Raw genomic sequence first — 24,227 nt, forward strand, 5'->3', positions numbered from 1 at the left:
CTATAGGACTTGTTTTACTGTGGATATTAGATACTTTTGTACCTGTTTCCTCCAGCATCTTCACAAGGTCCTTTGCTGTTGTTCTGGGATTGATTTGCACTTTTCGCACCACAGTACATTCATCTCTAGGAGACCGAACACATCTCCTTCCTGAGCGGTATGACGGCTGCGTGGTCCCATGGTGTTAGTATGCAAGTATAATTGTTTGTACAGATGAACGTGGTACCGTGCTCCCAAGTATGAACCAGACTTGTGGAGGTCTACAGATTTGTTTTTCTTGGCTGATTTCTTTTGATTTTCCCATGATGTCAAGCAAAGAGGCACTGAATTTGAAGGTAGGCGTTGAAATACATCCACAAGTACACCTCCAATTGACTCAAATGATGTCAATAAGCCTATCAGAAGCTTCTAAAGCCATGACATCATTTTCTAGAATTTTCCAAGCTGTTTAAAGGCACAGTCAACTTAGTGTATGTAAACTTCTGACCCACTGGAATGTGATACAGTGAAATAATCTGTCTGTAAACAATTGTTGGAAAAGTACTTGTTATGCACAAAGTAGATGTCCTACCTGACTTGCCAAAACTATAGTTTAACAATAAATTTGTGGCGTGGTTGAAAAAACGAGTTTGAATGATTCCAACCGAAGTGTATGTAAACTTCCAACTGCAACTGTATCTACAACCAGATATTTTAAATCAGAAACGTTTGGGATTCCAATAGAAGAAATGCACTCCGTTGGGGTCTTGAGAGTCAGTAATGCTGATTTGGTTAGATAAATTCAGCTTCATCTCAAGTTATTAAAGTAATTTATGATCTTCAATGTGTTTGAGAGCGATTTAAGATAAGTTGTCTAGATATGGTAAAATATCGTCTGCAAATAATGAGATGAATTGATAACACCAATTTGCCAAAAATCTACTTATTTCTTTCGATTGAAAAGTTGCCTGGGCCAGATGTTCCATGGATAATAAAAATGGCAAAGGACAAATAAGTAAGTCTCAAGATGGGACGACAACATTTTGGAAATCAGTTTTAATTTCTGTGTTTATCAAAGATATGGGATGATTAATGAGAACACTGGGTGGCATCCTTACTTTTCTAAAAAAAGGTTACGTTTGTGCTGTCTTTGCATCTCTCTCAAATGAACAGCTGTGTTAATCATTTTGGGCATTAGTGGACTTAATTTAGTTTCAAAATGTTAAATATAACAAAAATAACTTTTGTGGTAAAATTGCTCTTCTCTGACGAGTCGCGGTTTTGTCTCACCAGGGGTGATAGTCAGATTCGTGTTTATTATCGAAGGAATGAGCGTTACACCGAGGCCTGTACTCTGGAGCGGGATCGATTTGGAGGTGGAGGGTTCGTCATGGTCTGGGGCGGTGTGTCACAGCATCATCGGACTGAGCTTATTGTCATTGCAGGCATGTCATTGTTCTACCATGGCCAGCAAAGAACCCGGATCGCAATCTCATTGAGCACGTTTGGGACCTGTTGGATCGGAGGGTGTAGGCTAGGGCCATTCCCCCCAGAAATGTCCAGGAACTTGCAGGTGCCATGGTGGGAGAGTGGGGTAACATTTCACAGCAAGAACGGGCAAATCTGGTGCAGTCCATGAGGATAAGATGCACTGCAGTACTTAATGCAGCTGGTGGCCACACCAGATACTGGTGGTTACTTTTGTTTTTGACCCCCCCCCCCTTTTGTTCAGGGACACATGTCTGTTGAATGTTATGTTCATACGAATATTTACACAGGTTAAGTTTGCTGAAAATAAACGTAGTTGATAGTGAGAGTATGTTTTTTTTATGTGCATGTAGTCTCCACGGCCCACCCAGAAAATTCTTACACATTGCATAGCAGTACAGACGGAGCTACAATTGGAAATGAACAATGTCATCTCTCCATGTTCCTAGAGTGCCTTGGAGGTGTACAAGGAGATGCTACTGCTCTACCTGGAGGAAGGCAAGCGGCTTGTGAACACCAACTGCGAGGAGCTGGAACCCTGGCAGATCATTGGAGCTACTCTTGTATCTACCCTAGGAGCAGTCTGGGTCAAAGGCTTCTTGTTTCAGCAAGAAAGTATGTTTTCTCATTATGGAATAAAGCTTGCGTGTATCGTATGCATGGAAAACGTGATGAATGGGTGTTCTACATTATGGAAAGTGTTTTTTTTTGTGTGGTTTTAATCAGACATGTTGCTTCGTGATTCTTTACCCGTCTGAATGAGTGTGCAATTATTCACTTCCCCTCATGTATTTAAAAGGAACGGACTGGTGTAAGAATATGATGTAATACTCTCTCTGGCTCATGCTTATGTCAATCCAATGTGCAGACTGGTAGAACGGTAAAGAATTGAGATGCAGGGTAGGTGTCAGCATTAAAGCACCTAGAGTTAGAACCGAAGTATGGCAGGGATTGAGTATTTTTGTGTTGCCCGACGATTATGATCATTTGCCCCAAAATGTTTAGTAGCTATTTTCACCGACACACAGTGGGGGAACCAGAGAGTCCAGACTACTATAATTCTTTGTATTTTGGTTGTTGTCAGTTAAAATAAATGACCTGCCCAATGGGGCAACTGCTCAGGTCACTTGCCCCGGGCATAATGGCAACCCTTAATCTCAATCCCTGTATGGACTTGAATACTTTTTCCTGATTATAATTGTGAGCAATGATCAGCTGACAAAACAATTTCGGTGTATCGCTGATCAGTTACAGCACTCTGTCGCTGGCCAACCATTTGAAATATGTTTGAACTTGCAGTTGCTGTATTTGTTGTTGTTCCACACTTCAGTTAGCTGGAAAACGTACAAAGAGACTGTTTTACAGTCATTACAAGTGACATAACTATGTTCAGACATGTTAGTGTTCTCACTTGATGTTTGTGCATTTTCCAGAATACTACAGATCAATGATATTTCTATTCCAAATCAGTGGAAATTACGATTTGTTTTTTGTTGTTGATGGCAAGTAACTTGCTGTACACAAAATCTAATTGGTCAGGAATGTTGTCAGGAAACTGTGTTCCAGTATTAGCTTGTACGCCAGCTGTTGGTCTTTTTTTGAATTGTCTGCCCTTTCCAAGTAGCTGCATTATTATGTAAAAATTCCCCGTCGAATTCAGCTTGTGGTTTTGTACTGTGCTGCACATCTACCATTTATTTCAACACAATCCGTCTCTTTCTTTTGTCGCTTAATAGCCCTGACATCCCGACTCAAGAAGCAGTGCTTTCGACTCATCAGAAAAATACCCTTTGTTGGCGCGACAGTAAGTTTCAAGCGGTTATTGTGTTCCTCTATTCCACAGATGTGCTCTGACTCTTCCTTGTCTGGCGTGGTATGAGTCACTCACTGATGACTTGAGTGTCGGCATGCGGGGAGGGGGAAGGGGGGTGAGACCTTTGACACAGTTTACATCGTGGACTTGTGATAATGTTGGGTTACTGTTGGTCATTACAGAATGACTAGAACTATTTGGATTTAATAGGCTACACTTTAATCCGATGGTTACATCTAAATTTACATTATATAAGTTGAGTGCTGTCTCGCCTCAAACATATTTGGATAGCCCAGATCTTCCTGGCATGCTATCACCTATACTTTCACAACAAAACAACTAGCTAGTTTTGATTGCTTCCATATATTTTCAATATTTCCGAGAACACTTTTAGATAAGTTGTGAACGCCAGAGTGTTGTAGCCTAAACACTCTCCTCAATGCCACTCCTCCTTGGGAATGGTTTGTGTTGTCTGAGTGGTGATGTGTGTAATGTAACTAACTCGGTGTCTCTTTGCACCAGATCCAGAACCAGCTGAAAAAGGCCCTGGCTGACATGTCTCTCAGTCTTTGCACACTGAAGGAGGGCATGAGCTACACTAAACAGCTGCCTGAACAAGGGCTTAGCCAAGTTCAAGTTCTAGACCGGATCAGAGAGTATCAAACACTGAGTAAGTGGCTGAGAGTTGTCCCAGAGCAGTTTCTGGAGCTTATTTTTCTACATTCTGACTTTGTAGCCTATGGGGCCATTGACTTACTGCCATATATATATATATATATATATGGTATTGACTATATCATAGAAAACAAAATACTGAGTAAGATGCACTGGTATGTTCTAGACTGTGTTTTTGTTGAGAAATAATATAATGTAATGGCATAATATAATGGCTTATTACGGAGCAAATTACCTTACGTGCCTTTTTTGTATTGGCTACTTGTGGCAAAAATAAATCTGACAAACATTTTGACAAGTGTGCCTGTTGCACAGGGTGTTTTTAGCATTGGTTTTATTTGTAGGGAAAGTTGTGAAATTATAATAGTCATTTCCTGAGGTATTGCTGTTGTCTGCTCTTCGCAGATGAAGTGGATTGGGAGAAAGGACGAGTTTCAGGCGCAGTATACTGGGGAGATCAGACACTTACCAAACTTTTGGTGAAGGTATGTCTAGTCCACAAAACAACAGTCTTTGTTTTGTCTTGAATTCTTTGAATGAACAATCAAGTTTAACATCTATGTGTAGTGTTTTGAGTAATACATTTTTAAAAATTTAAAGCTCATTCTACAGTCTGAATATCCCTTGTTTATATGACAAATGTCATCGCTTAGTGATTCCCTTCTTATATTCCTCCTTTTGTTTCTAGGTATATGGAGACTTTGCATGGAGCAACCCACTTCACCCAGACCTCTTTCCCGGTGTGAGGAAGATGGAGGCAGAGATTGTGAGAATGGCGTGTACCCTCTTCAACGGTGGGCCCAACTCTTGTGGCACAGTGAGTTTACCTTCAGTACTCCCACAAGACTCACTGACCTAGGGTTTGGGAAATGTTCTTCTCAAGAGAATAATCAAAACGTATGTGCCAGCATATTTTGAACACTGATTGCTGCTGCTGTTTCTGCTTTGTCCAGGTCACCTCCGGAGGAACTGAAAGCATATTGATGGCATGCAAGGCGTACAGAGACATGGCCTATGAGCGGGGTGTGAAACATCCTGAAATGTAAGTTCACTGTCAAAATATAGCCCCAGATTATTTTTATTCGTGGCACACCAGATGGGTAAAATGGCGCCAGAGAGGATGGCAGACGTTTTACTTGGCCCCAGCCAATATTTTCCTTTTCATTTATTTGCGTTGTTTAACTTTATGTACAAAATAAGTTTAAAAAATAATCTTGCCGCTACCGTCCGTCTCTTATGACCGAAAATAACTTCTAGACATCAGGACTGCGATTACTCACCACGGACTAACAGAATCCTCTTTTTCCTTTCACGACTCTGACGAGCCCGACGCGAAGGATACTCTGCTTCCTCGGGAACAGGCCCCGATCTCCGTAATCTGCGTGAAGAGGAGGCGGAGAAAGAGGGGGCGAAGGTCTGGCTGCCTTCTGAGAATTCTTAGCCGATCGAATAAACCCCACTTCCCTCCATTCTGCTAGCAGACGTGCAATCTTTGAACAATAAAATTGACGAGTTGCGTGGAAGACTAAACTACCAACGGGACATTAAAAACTGTAACATCTTATGTTTCACGGAGTGTGGCTGAATGACAACACTATCAACATACAGCTGGCTGGTTATATGATGTAGTGGCTGGATTAAACAGGGGCGTCTGGTAAGACGAGGGGCAGCGGTCTATGTATTTTTGTAAAAAACAGCTGGTGTACAATATCTAAGGAAGTCTCGAGATATTGCTTGCTTGAGGTAGAGTATCTCATGATAAGCTGTAGACCACACTACCTACCGTTTGTAGCTGTTTTACATACCACCACAGTCAGAGGCTGGCACTAAGGAAGCATTGAATGAGCTGTATTCCACCATAAGCAAACAAGACCACACTCACCGAGAGGCGGCACTCCTAGTAGCTGGGGAATTTAATGCAGGGAAACTTAAATCAGTTTTACCAAATTTCTATCAGTATGTTAAATGTGCAACCAGAGGAAAAATAACTCTGGACCACCTATACTCCACAAACACAACGCATACAAAGCTCTCCCTCGCCCTCCATTTGGCAAATCAGACCACAATTCTATCCTCCTGATTCCTGCTTACAAGCAAAAATTAAAGCAGGAAGCACCGGTGATGAGATCAATAAAAAAGTGGTCAGAGGAAGCCGATGCTAAGCTACAGGACTGTTTTGCTAGCACAGACTGGAATATGTTCCGGGATTCCTCCGATGGCATTGAGGACTACACCGTCAGTCATTTGCTTCATCAATAAGTATTATGTATTATTTCTTACATTGTTACCCCAGGAAATCTTAAGTATTATTACATACAGCAGGAATAACTATTGGATATAAGAGCAACGTCAACTTACCAACATTACGACCAGGAATATGACTTTCCTGAAGTGGATCCTCTGTTCGGACCACCACCCAGAACAATGGATCTGATCCCAGTAGGCGACCCAAAACAACGGCACCACAGAAGGGGCAGACGGAGCAGTCTTCTGGTCAGGCTCTGTAGATGGACTCACCTCTTTTGAGTATACTACTCGCCAATGTCCAGTCTCTTGACAACGAGGTCGATGAAATTTGAGCAAGGGTGGCCCTCCAGAGAGACATCAGAGATTGTAACATTCTCTCTTTCAAAGAAACATTGCTCACTCAGGATATGTTATCAGAGTCAGTACAGCAATCCGGTTTCTTCATGTATCGCGCCGACAGAAACAAACAACTCTCTGGTAAGAAGAATGATGGGGGTGTATGCCTTATGATTCAACTCATAGTGTGATCATAACAACATACAGAAACTCAAGTCCTTTTGTTCACCTGACCTAGAATTCCTTACAATGAAAGGCCGACCGCATTATCAACCAAGAGAATTCTCTTCGATTATAACCACAGCCGTGTATATCCCCCTCAAGCAGATACCTCGACGGCCCTGAAAGAACTTCACTGGACTCTATGTAAACTGGAAACCATATATCCTGAGACTGCATTTATTGAAGCTGGGGATTTTAACTAAACTAATCTGAAATCAAGGCTCCCTAAATTTTATCAGCATGTCGATTGCGCGACTCGAGCTGGCAGCATTCTGGGTCATTGCTACCCGAACTTCCGCGATGCATACAAAATCCTTCTCCGCCCTCCTTTTGACACATCTGACCACGACTCCAGTTTGTTGCTTACCAGCCTATAGACAGAAACTCAAACAGGAAACGCCCATGCTCAGGTCTTTTCAACGATTGTCCGACCAATTTAATTCCACGCTTCAAGATTGCTTCGATCACGTGGACTGGGATATGTTCCAGATAGCCTCAGACAACAACAATGATGTATATGCTGACTCGGTGAGCGAGTTTATTAGTAAGTGCATTGGTGATGTTGTACCCACGGTGACTATTAAAACCTTCCCTAACCAGAAACCGTGGATTCATGGCAGCATTCCTGCAAAACTGAAAGCATGAACCACTGCTTTTAATCATGGTAAGGCGACCGGAAACATGACCAAATACAAACAGTGTAGCTATTCCCTCCGCAAGACAATCAAACAAGCTAAGTGTCAGTATAGAGACAAAGTAGTCGCAATTCAACGGCTTAAACGGGAGACTTATGTGGCAGGGTCTACAGTCAAACACGGATTACTAAAAGAAAACCAGCACTGTCGCAGACAGTGACGTCTTGCTCCCAGAAAAATTCAACAACCCCTTTGCTCGCTTTGATGACAATACAGTGCTACTGACACGGCCCGCTACCAAAACCTTTGGGCTCTCCTTCACCGTGGCCAACGTGAGTAAAACATTTAAACGTGTTAACCCTCGCAAGGGTGCTAGCCCAGACGGCATCCCTAGCCGCATCCTCAGGACAAGCACAGACCATCTGGCTGGTGTGTTTACAGACATATTCAATCAATCCCTATCCCAGTCTGCCGTGCCCACATGCTTCAAGAGGGCCACCGTTGTTCCTGTCCCCAAGAAATCAAAGTTAACTGAGCTAAACATCTATCGCCCCGTAGCACTCACTTCTGTCATTAGGAAGTGCATTGAGAGACTAGTCAATGATCATATCATCTCCACCCTACCTGATACTCTAGACCCACTCCAATTTCCTACCGCCCCAATAGGTCCACAGACGACGCAATCGCAATCACACTGCCCTAGCCCATCTGGACAAGAGGAATACCTATGTAAGAATGCTGTTTATTGACTACAGCTCAGCATTTAATACCATAGTACCCTCAACTCGTCATTAAGCTCGAGACCCTGGGTCTCGACCCCGCCCTATGCAACTGGGTCCTGGACTTTCTGATGAACCACCCCCAGGTGATGAGGGTAGGAAACATCTCCACCCTGCTGATCCTCAACACTGGGGCCCGACAAGGGTGCGTTCTCAGCCCTCTCCTGTACTCCCTGTTTTTAAGTTCCTCGGCGTACACATCACGGACAAATTGAAATGGTCCACCCACACAGACAGTGTTGTGAAGAAGGCTCAACAGCACCTCTTCAATCTTAGGAGGCTGAAGAAATTTGGCTTGTCACCAAAACCCTCACAAACATTTACAGATGCACAATCGAGAACATCCTGTCGTGATGTATCACCGCCTGGCACGGCAACTGCTCCGCCCTCAACCGTAAGGCTCTCCAGAGGGTAGTGCGGTCTGCACAATGCATCACCATGGGGCAAACTACCTGCCCTCCAGGGCACCAACATCACTCGATGTCACAGGAAGGCCAAAAAGATTATCAAGGACACTGCCACTGCCACTGCCAGTTCACCCCACTATCATCCAGAAGGCGAGGGCAGTACAAGTACTTCAAAGCTGGGACTGAGAAGCTGTTTTCCAGTCTCTATCTCAAGGCCATCAGACTGTTAAACAGCCATCACTAACATTGAGTGGCTGCTGCCAACATACTGACTCAAATCACTAGCCACTTTAATAAATAATAATTTGATGTAATAAATGTATCACTAGTCACTTTAAACAATGGCACTTTATATAATGATTACATGAGCTAAACTACTTCTATGCTCGCTTCGAGGCAAATAACACTGTAACATGCATGAGGGCACCAGCTGTTCCGGACGACTGTGTGATCATGCTCTACGCAGCCGATGTGAGGAAGAACTTTAAACAGGGCAACATTCAAAAGGACAACAGGGCCAGATGGATTACCAGGACGTGTACTGTGAGCATGTGTTGACCAACTGGCAAGTGTCTTCACTGACATTTTCAACTTCTCCCTGTCCGAGTCTTTAATACCAACAAGTTTCAAGCAGACCACCATAGTCCCTGCCTAAATGACTACCGACCCGTAGCACTCACGTCTGTAGCCATGAAGTGCTTTGAAAGGCTGGTCATGGTTCACATCAACACCATCATCCCAGAATCCCTAGACCCACTCCAATTTGCATACCGACCCAACAGATCCACAGATGATACAATCTACATTGCACGCCACACCTTCCTTTCCCACCTGGACAAAAGGAACACCTATGTGAGAATGCTATTCATTGACTACAGCTCAGCGTTCAACGCCATAGTGCCCTCAAAGCTTTCAGATGGGCCGCTCCCCAGGTGGTAAGGGTAGGTAACAACACATCCGCTACACTGATCCTCAACACTGGGGCCCCACATGGGTGCGTTCTCAGTCCACTCATGTACTCCCTGTTCGCTCATGACTGCATGGCCAGACACAACTCCAACACCATCAATAAGTTTGCTGATGACACAACAGTGGTAGGCCTGATTACCGACAACGATGAGACCAGCCTATAGGGAGGAGGTCAGAGACCTGGCCGTGTGGTGCCTGGACAACAACCTCCCCTCAACGTGAATAAGACAAAGGAGATGATTGTGGACTACAGGAAAAAGAGGACCGTGCACGCCCCCATTCTCATCGACTGGGCTGCAGTGGGTCAGGTTGAGAGCTTCAAGTTCCTTGGTGTCCACATCACCAACAAACTAACATGGTCCAAGCATGCGGAAGACAGGCACACCAAGACCAAACCTATTCACCCTTAGGAGATTGAAAATATTTTGCATGGGTCCTCAGATCCTCAAAAGGTTATACAGCTGCACCATCAAGAGCATCCTGGTTGCATCACTACCTGGTATGGCAACTGCTCGGCCAACGACTGCAAGGCACTACAGAGGGTAGTGCGAACGGGCCAAGCTTCCTGCCATCCAGGACCTCTATACCAGGCGGTGTCAGAGGAAGGCCCTAAAAATTGTCAGACTCCAACCACCCTAGTCATAGACTGTCCTCTCTGCTACCGCACGGCATGTGGTACCGGAGCGCCAATTCTAGATCCAAGAGGCTTCTAAACAGCTTCTACCCCCAAGCAATAAGACTCCTGAACATCTAGTCAAATGGCTACCCAGACTATTTGCTGTTCTTCGGCTTGCAAGCATCCCCCTTTTTCCTCCAAACATAACGATGGTCATTTTGGCCAAACAGTTCTATTTTTGTTTCATCAGACCAAAGGACATTTCTCCAAAAAGTACGATCTTTGTCCCCATGTGCAGTTGCAAACCGTAGTCTGGCTTTTTTTATGGGGTTTTTGGAGCAGTGGCTTCTTCCTTGCTGAGTGGCCTTTCAGGTTATGTCGCTATTGGACTTGTTTTACTGTGGATATAGATACTTTTGTACCTGTTTCTTCCAGCGTCTTCACAAGGTCATTTGCTGTTGTTCTTGGATTGATTTGCACTTTTCGCACCACAGTACGTTAATTTCTAAGAGACCGAACGCGTCTCCTTCCTGAGTGGTTTGACGGCTGCGTGGTCCCATGATGTTTATACTTGCGTACTATTGTTTGTACAGATAAACGTGGTACCTTCAGGCGTTTCGAAATTGCTCCCAAGGATGAACCAGAGGTCTACAATTTGTTTTCTGAGGTCTTGGCTGATTTTCTTTTGATTTTCCCATGATGTCAAGCAAAGAGGCACTGAGTTTGAAGGTAGACCATGAAATACATCAACGGGTACACCTCCAATTGACTCAAATGATGTCAATAAGCCTATCAGAAGCTTCTAATGCCAAGACATCATTTTCTGGAATTTTCCATGCTGTTTAAAGGTTCAGTCAACTTACTGTATGTAAACTTCTGACCCACTGGAATTGTGATAACATGAAATAATCTATATGTAAAGAAATGTTGGAAAAATCACTTGTCATGCACAAAGTAGATGTGCTAACCGACTTGCCAAAACTGTAGTTTGTTTACAAGAAATCTGTGGAGTGGTTGAAAAACACTTAGGTTGGAGTCATTAAACCTTGTATGTAAACTTCCGACTTCAACTGTATAGTCTCGCTATTGTTATTTCGCTGCTGCTCTTTAATTACTTGTTGCTTTTATCTCTTGTTTTGAATCTGCATTGTTGATTAGGGGCTCGTTAGTAAGCTTTTCACTGTAAGGTCTACCTACACTTGTTGTATTTGGCTCATGTGACTAATAAAATTAGATTTGGTCTCAGAACAAGCTTGATTCGCATGCTCAATGTTTGCGGTCTCATAAAATGGTGATTGTGGCTGTATATACGGGTTATATCGCCTGTGAAATTATTTTTATACAGTATCTGTGCTGTATTTCCTCCCCTAATTTTGCAGTGTCGCACCAGTCAGTGTTCATGCAGCCTTTGACAAAGCAGCAAACTACTTTGGAATGAAGCTTGTTCACATCCCCCTGGACAAGAAGACCTTGAAAGTGGATGTTAAGGTGCAAATATTTATTTTGTTCCTATACTAATGGTTAGTCCAAATAATAACTTGACTGGAAAGTCGGTCCGTGCTCAATAAACAAAAGGTCTGCATACACAGAAGGTCAGAGTAAATGTAGGTTGGTTGGTTTACAAATTCCCAATTGTAACTTGACCCCAGCCTACTTTAGGTAACAAGAATATGGTGTGATGTCTTGCAACGTGACACTACTTTAACTAATGACTGTCACTGCCGTGACTGACTGGGGAACTCTTCCTCTGTTTGGACTGTTTTAAGATGACCATTTCAGACATGACAATAGTTACAGGTAGCGTCACAGCCCTAGTTTTTTTGCATCTCTATTTTTTTCCATGGCAAGAATGAAAACACAAAGCAGACTGAACTCTTTGGTCCTTTAAAAAAAACCTGCAAACCTTAAATTTTGTGTGACGTAGCTTGGAAAAATACATTGTCACTCTGGATGACAAAGTAATGATGTTTGTTTCCAGAATTAGGGCTGTTTTCCTAAAGAAGTTAAATCTGCTTCGTGTTTTGTTTCCTTGCCAGTATCGCAATACTGGTGTCGTCCCGGGCCTACAAAAAAACATGGTGGCAACAATGACATTAGAATGACTGGTTCTTACTGAGGGTGGATTAGACTTATCATCGCCATAATCATTTGTCTTAAAGCAATATCACGATTCCTTTTAACTCCTAGTTGTTTTGTATAGGCGATGAGGCGAGCCATCAACAAGAACACAGCCATGCTGGTATGCTCCGCACCCCAGTTCCCCCATGGAATCATTGATCCTATTGAGGAAGTAGGAAAGGTAAAGCGTCTCATTGTTATCTACTTCTCATACTAAGTCATGGGAAAATGTATTTTAAAAACCGGTAATGCTTACATTAAGTTGCTTGTGTACCTGTGTAGTAACAATGTTGTTGCATAGTACTTTACCTGAAATGACCTAATCCATCACACATGGTGTTTTTCAGCTGGCTGTAAAGTACAACCTCCCTCTGCATGTGGATGCTTGTTTGGGAGGGTTTCTAATAGTTTTCATGGCCAAAGCCAATTACCCACTGGCTCCCTTTGACTTCAGGGTAAAGGGTGTGACCAGCATCTCTGCAGACACACACAAGGTAAGAACAGGGTGTGGATCTCACAGTCTTACCTAACATTTTCTCCCTCTTGCTTTTCAATCATAAGATGCTCATTGTTTCATAAACATCTGTTTTTTTTGCTTGTTGTGTTGACTTGTTGTTGTTGTTGACTAATTTCTAGTTTTTTTGATCTACCTCTACTCCAGTATGGCTTTGCCCCCAAAGGTTCATCAGTGATCCTGTATAGTGACAAACAGTACAGGCATTACCAGTACTTTGTGGCTCCAGACTGGCAGGGGGGCATCTATGCATCCCCATCAGTGGCAGGTTCTCGGCCAGGCGGTATCATCGCAGCGTGCTGGGCCACCATGATGTACATGGGAGAGGATGGCTACATAAAGACTACTAAGAAGATCATTGACACTGCACGAACTATCAAGACAGAGTAAGAGACCCATCTTTTACTGTAGACATTATAGGCCTTGATTTTCGGCTTTCTCTGTTAAACCTCTTAAGGATTGCCTAAAATGACATACCCAAATCTAACTGCCTGTAGCTTAAGACCTGAAGCAAGGATTTGCATATTCTTGATAACATTTTGAAAGGAAATACTTTGAATTTTGGGGAAATGTGAAATGAATGTAGGAGAATATAACACATTAGATCTGGTAAAATATAATACAATAAAATAAAAAAGTGTTTTTGTTTGTACTATGATCATTGAAATGCAAGAGAAAGGCCATAATGCATTATTCCATCCCTGTCACAATTTAGATTTTGGCCACTAGACTGTAAGTGCAAAGTTTTAGACTGATCCAATGAACCATTGCATTTCTGTTCATCATTTTGTATCAAGACTGCCCAAATGTGCCTAATTGGTTTATTAATACATTTTCAAGTTCATAGCTGTATACTCTCCTCAAACAATAGCATGATATTATTTCATTGTAATTGCCATTACAATGAAATTGGACAGTGCAGTTAGATTAACAAGAATTTAAGCTTTCTGCCAATTTCAGGTATGTCTATGTCCTGGGAAATTTTCTTGTGACTTACAACCTCATGCTAATTGCATTAGCCTACATTAACTCAACCGTCCCAAGTTCGGGACACAGAGCCTGTGGAGGTTTTAACCAGATTTGGATATGTGGTAAAGCAAAACCTTTTATAGGTATAATCAGAAACATTATGGTTGTTTTTCTTTCATCAAGTTTGCTTATTTGATTCGCTTTCTGTTGGTTCCTAAACCATCTTTTAACCTATTTACAACAGGCCCAGAATATTGTTAGATTTCACTGTTTCTAACAGCTCTTTGTAAGCAAATTGAGATCAATGTTTTTGGATAGGATAAATATTTGAGTTGTGTTGGTTTTGTTTATTTCTGGATAGAATCCGTAAGATGAATGGAGTGTTTGTGTTTGGAGATCCTGAAGTGTCCGTGGTGGCAATAGGCTCTGACGTCTTCGACATTTTCCGTTTATCCAATGCACTGACGTCAAAGGGTTGGAATCTCAACACGCTACAGTATCCATCCAGGTATGTTTCCCTAAACTTTTTTCACATCTTTGAAATTCAGTCATACCTATCAATTATAATGTATACCTTTTTTTCATAGAATATTAACTATGCACTGTATGCTGAGGTAATACCAGAAAACAAAGTCACGATGTGGACAAAATATCTAATGGCGATTTCTTTGGGCCGGATATTGCGAACACTTGGGTGAAAACTTGGTAATTCCATCAGACATAGTTAAAACAATTGTCGGGGTGGAGAACATCACTTCTAACATGAGATCGTGTGAATGAATACACAAGTAAATGAAACAAATATTTTCCAACGTTGTAAATGGCTAGATAGGATTATTCCACCTACATATTAACAAACGTAAATGTTTAACGTGGTCATCCAAATATAGTGCGCTTGTCACAATTATGAGTGAAGAGGTGTGGAGTCAGGCGCAGAGAGCAAAGATGTGGGAAAAACAACACGCTTTAATGTCCCGAAACAATACATGTACAAAGTGAAAATACAAATGAACAGAAATATAACCGGACAGCGTGTAACCCAAAATACAACAAAATACACTCAACCAACAAAACAGACGAACAAGCCCGCACGAAACAGAAGCGGGCTAAACAGACTATATATACCCTATCCTAACAATCAAACTAGAAACAGGTGCTACCAATTAGACAAAACTAAACGAACACAGAACAACGGATCGGCGATAGCTAGTAGACCGGCGACGACGACCGCCGAGCGCCACCCGAACAAGAAGGGAGTCACCTTCGGTAATATTCGTGACAGTACCCCCCTCCTGACGCGCAGCTCCCGCAGCGCGCCGACGTCGGCCTCTGGGACGACCCGGAGGCCGAGGCGCTGGGCGATCCGGGCGGAGGCGATGAAATTCACTCAACATGGATGGGTCTAGAATATCCCTCGCCGGAACCCAGCACCTCTCCTCCGGACCGTACCCCTCCCAGTCGACGAGGTACTGCAAGCCTCTCACCCGGCGTCTCGAGTCCAGAATAGCTAGTATCTTGTACGCCGGGGACCCCTCGATGTCCAGAGGGGGTGGAGGAACCTCCGGTACCTCATTCTCCTGCATGGGACCAGCTACCACCGGCCTGAGAAGAGACACATGAAATGAGGGGTTAATACGATAATACGAAGGAAGTGATAATCGATAACAAACCTCATTTATTCTCCTCAGGACTTTAAATGGCAAGTGGAGAGGCAGGTTACGGGTCGAGAGCCAGACCCTGTCCCCAGGTGCAAACACGGGGGCCTCACTGCGGTGACGGTCAGCGCTCTTCTTCTGCCTTATACTAGCTTGGCGTAATGACTCCTGGACTGCCCTCCAGGTCTCCTTAGAGCGCTGTACCCACTCCTCCACCGCAGGAGCCTCAGTCTGGCTCTGATGCCACGGTGCCAAGACTGGCTGGTACCCCAACACGCACTCAAATGGTGACATGTTGGTAGAAGAGTGGCTTAGTGAATTCTGGGCTATTTCTGCCCAGGGAATATATCTCGCCCACTCGCCTGGCCGGTCCTGGCAATACGACCGCAGAAACCTACCCACCTCCTGGTTCCTGGTTAACTCTCTCCACCTGACCATTACTCTCCAGGTGATACCCTGAGGTAAGGCTGACCGAGACCCCCAGACGTTCCATAAATGCTCTCCAAACACGGGAGATAAATTGGGGGCCCCGATCAGAAACTATATCCTCGGGCACCCCGTAGTGCCGGAAGACATGGGTGAAAAGAGCTTCCGCAGTCTGTAGGGCCGTAGGGAGACCAGGCAATGGGATAAGACGGCAGGACTTAGAGAACCGATCCACAACGACCAGGATAGTAGTGTTACCCTGAGAGGGGGGAAGGTCAGTAAGAAAATCCACCGAAAGATGGGTCCACGGCTGTTGTGGAACGGGAAGAGGTTGTAATTTACCTCTTGGCAGGTGTCTAGGAGCCTTACTCTGGGCGCACACCGAACAGGAGGAAACATAGAATCGCACATCCCTCCTCAAAGTGGGCCACCAGTACTTCCTCTCAAGACCTCTCACGGTCCTATAAACACCTGGGTGACTCGACGAGGGTAGACAATGAGCCCATCGAATCAATTGATCACGAACAGCCAGCGGCACGTACCTACGACCCTCCGGACACTGTGGAGGCGTAGGTTCCCCCCTTAGTGCCCGCTCGATGTCCGCGTCCACATCCCATACTACCGGTGCCACCAGCTTAGCTGCCGGAATGATGGGAGTAGGATCGATGGACCTGTCCTCAGTGTCGTAAAGTCTTGACAGCGCGTCAGCCTTAGTGTTGAGGGAACCTGGTCTATACGAGACAGTGAAATTAAATCTGGTGAAAAACATGGCCCACCTTGCCTGACGAGGATTCATTCTCCTAGCTGATCGGATATACTCCAGGTTACGATGGTCAGTCCAGATAAGGAAAGGGTGCTTAGCCCCCTCAAGCCAGTGTCTCCACACCTTCAGGGCCTTAACCATAGCCAACAACTCCCTATCCCCCACATCATAATTCCGCTCCGCTGGCCCGAGTTTCTTAGAAAAAAAAGCACAGGGGCGGAGCTTCGGTGGCACACCCGAACGCTGTGAGAGCACAGCTCCAACCCCAGCCTCTGATGCGTCCACCTCTACTATAAACGCCAAAGAAGGGTCCGGATGTGCCAACACCGGCGCTTTAGTAAACATCGCCTTCAACTTATGAAAAGCTCCGTTCGCCTCTGCTGACCACTGTAAACGCACCGGTCCCCCCTTCAGCAGTGAGGTAATAGGGGCAGCTATCTGACCAAAACCCCGGATAAACCTCCGGTAGTAATTGGCAAATCCCAAGAACCGCTGCACCTCCTTTACCGTGGTCGGAGTCGGCCAATTACGCACGGCCTTAACGTGATCACCCTCCATTACCAAACCAGAGCTAGAAATACGATAACCCAGGAAGGAAACTGATTGTTTGAAAAACTCACATTTCTCCGCCTTCACATACAGGTCATGCTCCAGCAATCGTCTAAGAACTTTACGCGCAAGAGATACGTGCGCAGTGCGTGTAGCGGAGTAGATCAAAATATCGTCAATATAAACCACTACACCCTGTCCGTGCAGGTCTCTGAGTATTTCATCCACGAAGGATTGAAATATAGCTGGAGCATTCTTTAAACCGTATGGCATGACGCGATACTCATAATGGCCCGACGTAGTACTAAATGCAGTTTTCCACTCATCTCCCTTCCGAATACGTACCAAATTATAAGCACTCCTGAGATCCAGTTTAGTGAAGAACTGCGCTCCGTGAAATTATTCCACTACCGTAGCAATGAGAGGTAGTGGGTAACTAAAACCCACTGTGATGGAATTTAGACCTCTATAATCAATACACGGACGCAAACCACCATCTTTTTTCTTCACAAAAAAGAAACTCGAAGAGACAGGTGACATGGAGGGCCGAATGTACCCCTGTCCCAGAGCCTCGGTGATATAATTTTCCATAGCCACCTTCTCCTCCTGAGACAAAGGATACACATGACTCCTGGGAAGTGCAGCGTTAACCTGGAGATTTATCACGCAATCCCCCTGCCTATGGGGTGGTAATTGGGTCGCTTTCTTTTTACTGAAAACGATAGCCAAATCATCATACTCAGCTGGAATGCGCACGGTGGAAACCTGGTCTGGACTCTCCACCGTTGTAGCACCGATGGAAACCCCTACACACCTGCCTGAACACTCATCAGACCACCCCTGTAGAGTTGCCTGTTTCCACGAAATCGTAGGATTATGAATAGCCAACCAGGGAATCCCCAGAATAACTGGAAACGCAGGTGAATCGATAAGGAACAAACTAATTCGCTCCTTGTGATTCCCCTGCGTAATCATCTCCAACGAAATTGTGCTTTCTTCACCAGCCCTGACCCTAATGGTCGACTATCTAAAGAGTGCACGGGAAAAGGGGGGTTTACTTTAACTAACGGAATCCTCAACCTCTGAGCGAGTCCGCGATCTATAAAGTTTCCAGCTGCGCCTGAATCTACCAGTGCCTTATGCTGGAGAGAAGGAGAATAATTTAGGAAACAAATTAATAGAAACATGTGACCAACAGGAAACTCTGGGAGAGTGTGGTGCTTTCTACTCACCTGGGGTGACCGATGAGTATTCTGCCTGCCCTCATGATTCCCAGATGAATTCCTCCAGCACCGACCAGACGTGTGCCCTCTCCGGCCACAACTGGTACAGGAGGAGCTTCCTCCTCCGATCTCCCTTGATGCGGTACCTCCTAACTCCATCGGAATAGGGGCAGGAGGATCAGGAGGTAGAACTGACAAGACCCTTTCAGAACGTCCACGAGCAGCTAGCAGATGGTCCAACCGGATCGACAGGTCTATCAGTCCATCCAGGCCAAGTGTAGTATCCCGACAGGCCAGCTCCCTACGGACGTCCTCTCTCAGGCTACACCTGTAATGGTCTATCAGGGCCCTGTCGTTCCACCCTGCTCCCGCAGCCAAGGTCCGGAACTCCAGCGCGAAGTCCTGCGCGCTCCTCTTCCCCTGTCTCAGATGGAACAATCTCTCACCTGCCGCACGACCCTCTGGAGGGTGATCGAACACGGCCCTGAAACGGCGGATGAACTCTGAGTAGTTGTCTCTTGCCGAGTCGGGCCCGTTCCAGACCGCATTAGCCCACTCCAGGGCTCTACCAGACAGGCAGGTGATGAGGACCCCTACTCTCTCCTCCTCTGAGGGGGCCGGTCGAACGGTGGACAGGTAGAGGTCTAATTGCAGCAGGAATCCCTGGCACCCTGTCGCTGTTCCATCGTATTTCCTCGGAGGTGTCATGAGCAGAGCGCTGGAACCGGATCCAGATGGGGCAGATGGTAGAGTTGCTGGTAGGAGGGTCGGTGGAGTAGTAGGGAAACCATTCCTCTCCCAACGATCCATCCTCTCCATCATCCGTTCCATCGCTGATCCTAGGCGATGGAGGATGGATGTGTGATGTTGGAGTCTCTCCTCCATAGTGGGAAGAGGAGTGGTCGCTGCTCCTGCTGACTCCATATCGTGGTGCGGGCTTCTGTCACAATTATGAGTGAAGAGGTGTGGAGTCAGGCGCAGAGAGCAAAGATGTGGGAAAAACAACACGCTTTAATGTCCCGAAACAATACATGTACAAAGTGAAAATACAAATGAACAGAAATATAACCGGACAGCGTGTAACCCAAAATACAACAAAATACACTCAACCAACAAAACAGACGAACAAGCCCGCACGAAACAGAAGCGGGCTAAACAGACTATATATACCCTATCCTAACAATCAAACTAGAAACAGGTGCTACCAATTAGACAAAACTAAACGAACACAGAACAACGGATCGGCGATAGCTAGTAGACCGGCGACGACGACCGCCGAGCGCCACCCGAACAAGAAGGGGAGTCACCTTCGGTAATATTCGTGACAGCGCTGTAAGCACAGCACTTATTCGTGAATGAATGAGGAGTTCCTATTTTACCATTGCTTTCTTAAATAACCTAAATTAACCGTAGGCTGCCGAGGGAATAGGAAGCTTGTGATTGTGTAATTATGTATATGTAGGCGTATTAAATGTCAAAGTGCCTTAAACATATAACACGTAGCCTACTGATGGCAAGGTGAATCCTGTCCAAAACATTGGAGTCTGGTCCAGTAAATCAATGTGACATGTTTCAACTTCTCCCTTATTTTTGTTGTACAGTGTAGGATACTTGTATCTCCTGTCCAGCTTGTTTATCATCTTCTTGGAGCTGTCTTTGCGGAATGTGTCAATAGGAACCATGCCTTTGGCTAGGGGATAGCCTGCGGGGTGTTTTTTTTAAATGTAGGACGTTACACTTGAAAACGCATAGGCAATCAATGCCTGTTTACGGTAGGTGGCTGAGGGGCTTTGCTGCTGTCGGGCACTTTTTTCTTCAGTGGTGTAAACTACTCAAGTAAAAATACTTTGAAGTACTACTTAAGTACTTTTTTGGGGTATCTGTAATTTACTATTTGTATATATTTTTACAACCTTTACTCCACTACATTCCTAAAGAAAATGTATGTACTTTTTACTCCATTAGGGCTGTCCCCCGACAAAGAAAATCATTGGTCGACCAAGAGTCAGTCATCTGTTTTTTTTTTTTTTTATGTGTGTTTTTCCATATATAGAAACATCCTATGTGTTTTAATCAAATCAACTATATGCACTGTGCTTAGGGCTGTTACCGTATTACGGCCACACCAGCAGTTATGAGTCATGAGTCAGTTAAATTCCATGTGACCGTTGAGTCATGGTAATCTCCTCTTATGCAATCAGGACATGTGTTGAGAGTACCCAACTCGTCAATGGCCTGGTACTCAGGGGCTCTATTGTCCTTCTAACCACTCTGACATTAATGCAATTCAAACAAACACTCATCAAAACAGTATTGTGCTTTTAAAACGCACCTCGCTGTCATTGATCAATTTGAAGAAAGAAGTTCAACAACAGGTTGAAACGGAGTCAAACATGGTCGTTGTGGATGTTGTTTCAAAGCCTAACAATGAATTGAAGTGAACAGCGCTTTTTAAGGTGATGATTAATTCAAAACACATATTCAAGCATATGCATAGGCTATGTATAAGCCCTGAATTAAAATAATGATTGTGAAGCTCGTTATACAATACAAATCCTACTGCAGAAAAACTATTTGGACAGTGTAAACAACACTAATTGAATTGGGTAATAGCAGAGAGGCTGTTTTAATGGGGGGGGGGGGGGGGGTGGAAAGCCTTTATTACAGCATAGCAAAAATGTAAAAAGCAGGGTGACCAGCTCTAGGAAGAGTCTTGGTGGTTCCAATCTTCTTCCGTTTTAAGAATGATGGAGACCACTGTGTTCTTGGGATCCTTCAATGCTGCACAAATGTTTTGGTACCCTTCCCCAGATGTGTGTCTCGACACAATCCTGTCTCGGAGCTCTACGGATAATTCCTTCGACCTCATGACTTGGTTTTTGCTCTGCCATGCACCGTCAACTGTGGGACCTTATATAGAAAGGGAAGTGCCTTTCCAAATCATGTCCAATCAATTGAATTTACCACAGGTGGACTCCAATCAAGTTGTAGAAACATCTCATGGATGATCAATGGAAACAGGATTCACCTAAGCTCAATGTTGAGTCTCATAGCAAAGTGTCTGAATTCTTATGTAAAGGTAGTTCTGTTTTTTTATTTTTGACTAAATTTACTAAAATTTCTAAACTTTTTTTGCTTTGTCAATATAGATTATTGTGTGTAGATTTCTCAGAAAATGTTTTTTTTAATCTCATTTTAGAATTAAGCTGTAAAATGTGGAAAAAGTCAAAAGCATAGTGCCTTCGGAATGTATTCAAACCCCTTGACTTCTCTTGCTGTGAAGAGCCCGAATCACTAGATAATTTATTCTGGTATTGCCCCTATAAAGCGTGTTTCTGGTCACAGGTTCAGGAATGGTTAAAAAAAAATCACAAAACTAACCTTACAAATAGCAGTGTTGGGCGATTTTGGAAAGACATAGTCAATCAAAGGTTCAGAATTCATGTAAAACATCACAATTGAAAAAATGTCACGTGGAAACCAAATGAGGATGGTCTACTGTGATAGGTGTGATGGCCTGAGGCTGATGGGTGGGATTAAATGTTTGGTAATGTATTATTGTCTTGTGATTGCTGTATATATAAGTACCATGTATGTCAAATGTATGTATTTTTTTGTTTTCACAGCTTTTGTGCTACATATGCATAAATTGTACATATGTGTGTCCTCCGAAGAGTTTATTTTTATTTTTTAAACACTACTATTATAGTTTGATAGTCAGTAATGGAATTAATCGCCCCATTCTCGTCTGACTTCCAACTTTCTGACCAATGTTAGCTAGCTAGCTTGCTACACACAGGGCTCAAGAATAACATTTTTTCATCACCTTCCCAGAATTGTCCCAAAGTGCATTTCAAACCGTCCCAACATGGTTTTACTCATTGGACCTAGGTCATTCAGTGATTTTTAAAGGTATTTAAAGATGTTTAAATAAGAATAGCCTACTACTGACAGATTCATGGGGCTGTCAACTGAGGCTGAAATTCACCACCTTGCCTCTATAAAGGCCAACGTTGGAATAATATTTTGCATAAATGTACATAAATAATTGGGTTATATATGTATATTGGCTACAGCCTCAAGTCCACACCGATGCTGACGTGAGGGAGGCGCCAGAAAATGTCGCCAATTTTTTTTTTTTTGTAAGTCTTTTAATTACATCAATATAAGCTAAACGGCAGTCATGTTTGACAATTAGAATGTTGGTTAACATTATCTAAAGGCTTGATTCAGTCGACATACTCGGCATGGTTCGTTCAGATCAAATGGTCAGTGTCTGCTGCACCCCACCAACCTTGCAGTCTGAGTAGAGGCAACCATAAATCTGGAGGTTTTATGTCATTTTGAGGCATGTCTTGTTTCAAAACTTTTTTTTTTCATTGTCCAGCAGGCGAAGACACAATCCTAGTCATATTAGCAACCCATGCTAGTTGTTGCATCTTTAGATCTCCCCTCGTTCTAAATGTCGAATGGATATTTTCATCGGTCTCATGAAACTGCTCGCATGTGCAGATAGCTTTTTAGAACGGTGTGTTCCCGCTAATTTAATTTTGGAACATTTGCGCATAGCCTACTGCCGTGTGTGCATTGCTGCCGTTCTAATGTGAAGCAATAATATATATATTTTGATGTACAGTAGTTCTATGAATTTTGAATCTATCTTCCCAGAACTGTCCCAGACATTTTTATTTTTTTGTGCGTCCCCGGGACTACCTTAATTTTGTGCCCTGTCTACATACCCAGAAAGAAAGCACATTGTTCGATCCTCTTTGTCTCTCTCTGTAACTGTTAGACAACTATTTACTGTGTTGGCTCTAGTAATGATTGGTAAGACTGGCGGCGGTCAGGACACAACGAACGTGGCAAACAAGAATTATGAGGGAAAAGGATGTAGCTAGCTAGTGCTAGTTAATTAGTTTGTTGTTCTCACATCACTTGTCATGACTGACTGCTGCAGTGCCATCTCAACAGTGTTGACTGTGCTCAACACACACACACACCCCACCGGTCCTCCTCACTCACTCACTCACTCACTCACTCACTCACTCACTCACTCACTCACTCACTCACTCACTCACTCACTCACTCACTCACTCACTCAGCAACAGCCTGCCTCACTGCCTGATAGTCATCAGTAGCAGGTCACAGTGAAATGTATATATTTTAAGAGAAATGCAATGGCGGCCACAGTGCAATTTAGAAGTAGCCCAAAAATTTGCAAACAAATACATTTTCACCCGTGACCTCGTTTTCAAAGTAGCCCAATTCTACATGCCATGCAGAGAGCGAGAGAGGACACTTGTGATTGGTCAGCATCCTCTGTGCATGTATAGAGGGAATGAACGGAGTCTAGCGAATCTCATCAGAGTAGGTATGGTAGTCTAGTGTCAAAGAAATGAGAGAAATCACAGCCTTTTGAGATATGCACATTTCAATATCGCAATTTGGATCGGAATTTTTTTAATCATGCAGCCCTACCCCGGGCACCATTTTGAGTAATGTTTTAAGTACTTTTGTGTCTCTTTTAAACAACATTCTCTCTGTCCCACCGCAGCATCCATATCTGTTGTACAGTGCTGCACACACAGGAAGGTGTGGCCGAACAGTTCATCAGTGAGGTCAAAGAGCAGGTGGCTCTCATTTTGAAGAACCCCAATGAGAAGACCACTGGAATGGTGAGTGTTAATGCTGACTCCGTTACCTGGAATAAACTTCCCAGCAGTGCACCAATGCTCTAATAGAAAATATCAATCGTGTAAGATTATTTTTGGAGATTTATATTCACACTTAAAATGAGAGAAAAAAAACTTTTTTTAATGTTCTCTAAAGTAGCTTCGCTTGCAA

The 24,227-nt window shown here is 43.9% G+C and overlaps 1 protein-coding gene across 2 annotated transcripts in view; it reads left to right on the forward strand.

The window, feature by feature from the left end:
- The window catches only part of LOC124041437 (sphingosine-1-phosphate lyase 1-like), a 44,480-nt gene that overhangs the window by 17,403 nt on the left and 2,850 nt on the right, over positions 1-24,227 (forward strand). The window contains exons 1-13 of one of the 2 annotated variants that reach the window (XM_046359015.1): positions 1,634-1,670; positions 1,917-2,082; positions 3,204-3,271; positions 3,803-3,950; positions 4,361-4,440; positions 4,644-4,772; positions 4,909-4,997; positions 11,546-11,654; positions 12,367-12,465; positions 12,632-12,778; positions 12,946-13,184; positions 14,129-14,275; positions 23,938-24,058. In XM_046359015.1, the coding sequence (XP_046214971.1) occupies positions 1,941-2,082; positions 3,204-3,271; positions 3,803-3,950; positions 4,361-4,440; positions 4,644-4,772; positions 4,909-4,997; positions 11,546-11,654; positions 12,367-12,465; positions 12,632-12,778; positions 12,946-13,184; positions 14,129-14,275; positions 23,938-24,058 (1,518 nt within the window). In that variant the 5' untranslated portion in view covers positions 1,634-1,670; positions 1,917-1,940. Of the gene's footprint in view, positions 1-1,633; positions 1,671-1,916; positions 2,083-3,203; positions 3,272-3,802; positions 3,951-4,360; positions 4,441-4,643; positions 4,773-4,908; positions 4,998-11,545; positions 11,655-12,366; positions 12,466-12,631; positions 12,779-12,945; positions 13,185-14,128; positions 14,276-23,937; positions 24,059-24,227 lie in introns of those variants that run through there. The other variant, XM_046359014.1, reaches the window with a different exon arrangement.

The sequence above is a fragment of the Oncorhynchus gorbuscha genome, linkage group LG08 (genome assembly GCF_021184085.1).
Source record: "Oncorhynchus gorbuscha isolate QuinsamMale2020 ecotype Even-year linkage group LG08, OgorEven_v1.0, whole genome shotgun sequence".
Lineage (NCBI taxonomy): Eukaryota > Metazoa > Chordata > Actinopteri > Salmoniformes > Salmonidae > Oncorhynchus > Oncorhynchus gorbuscha.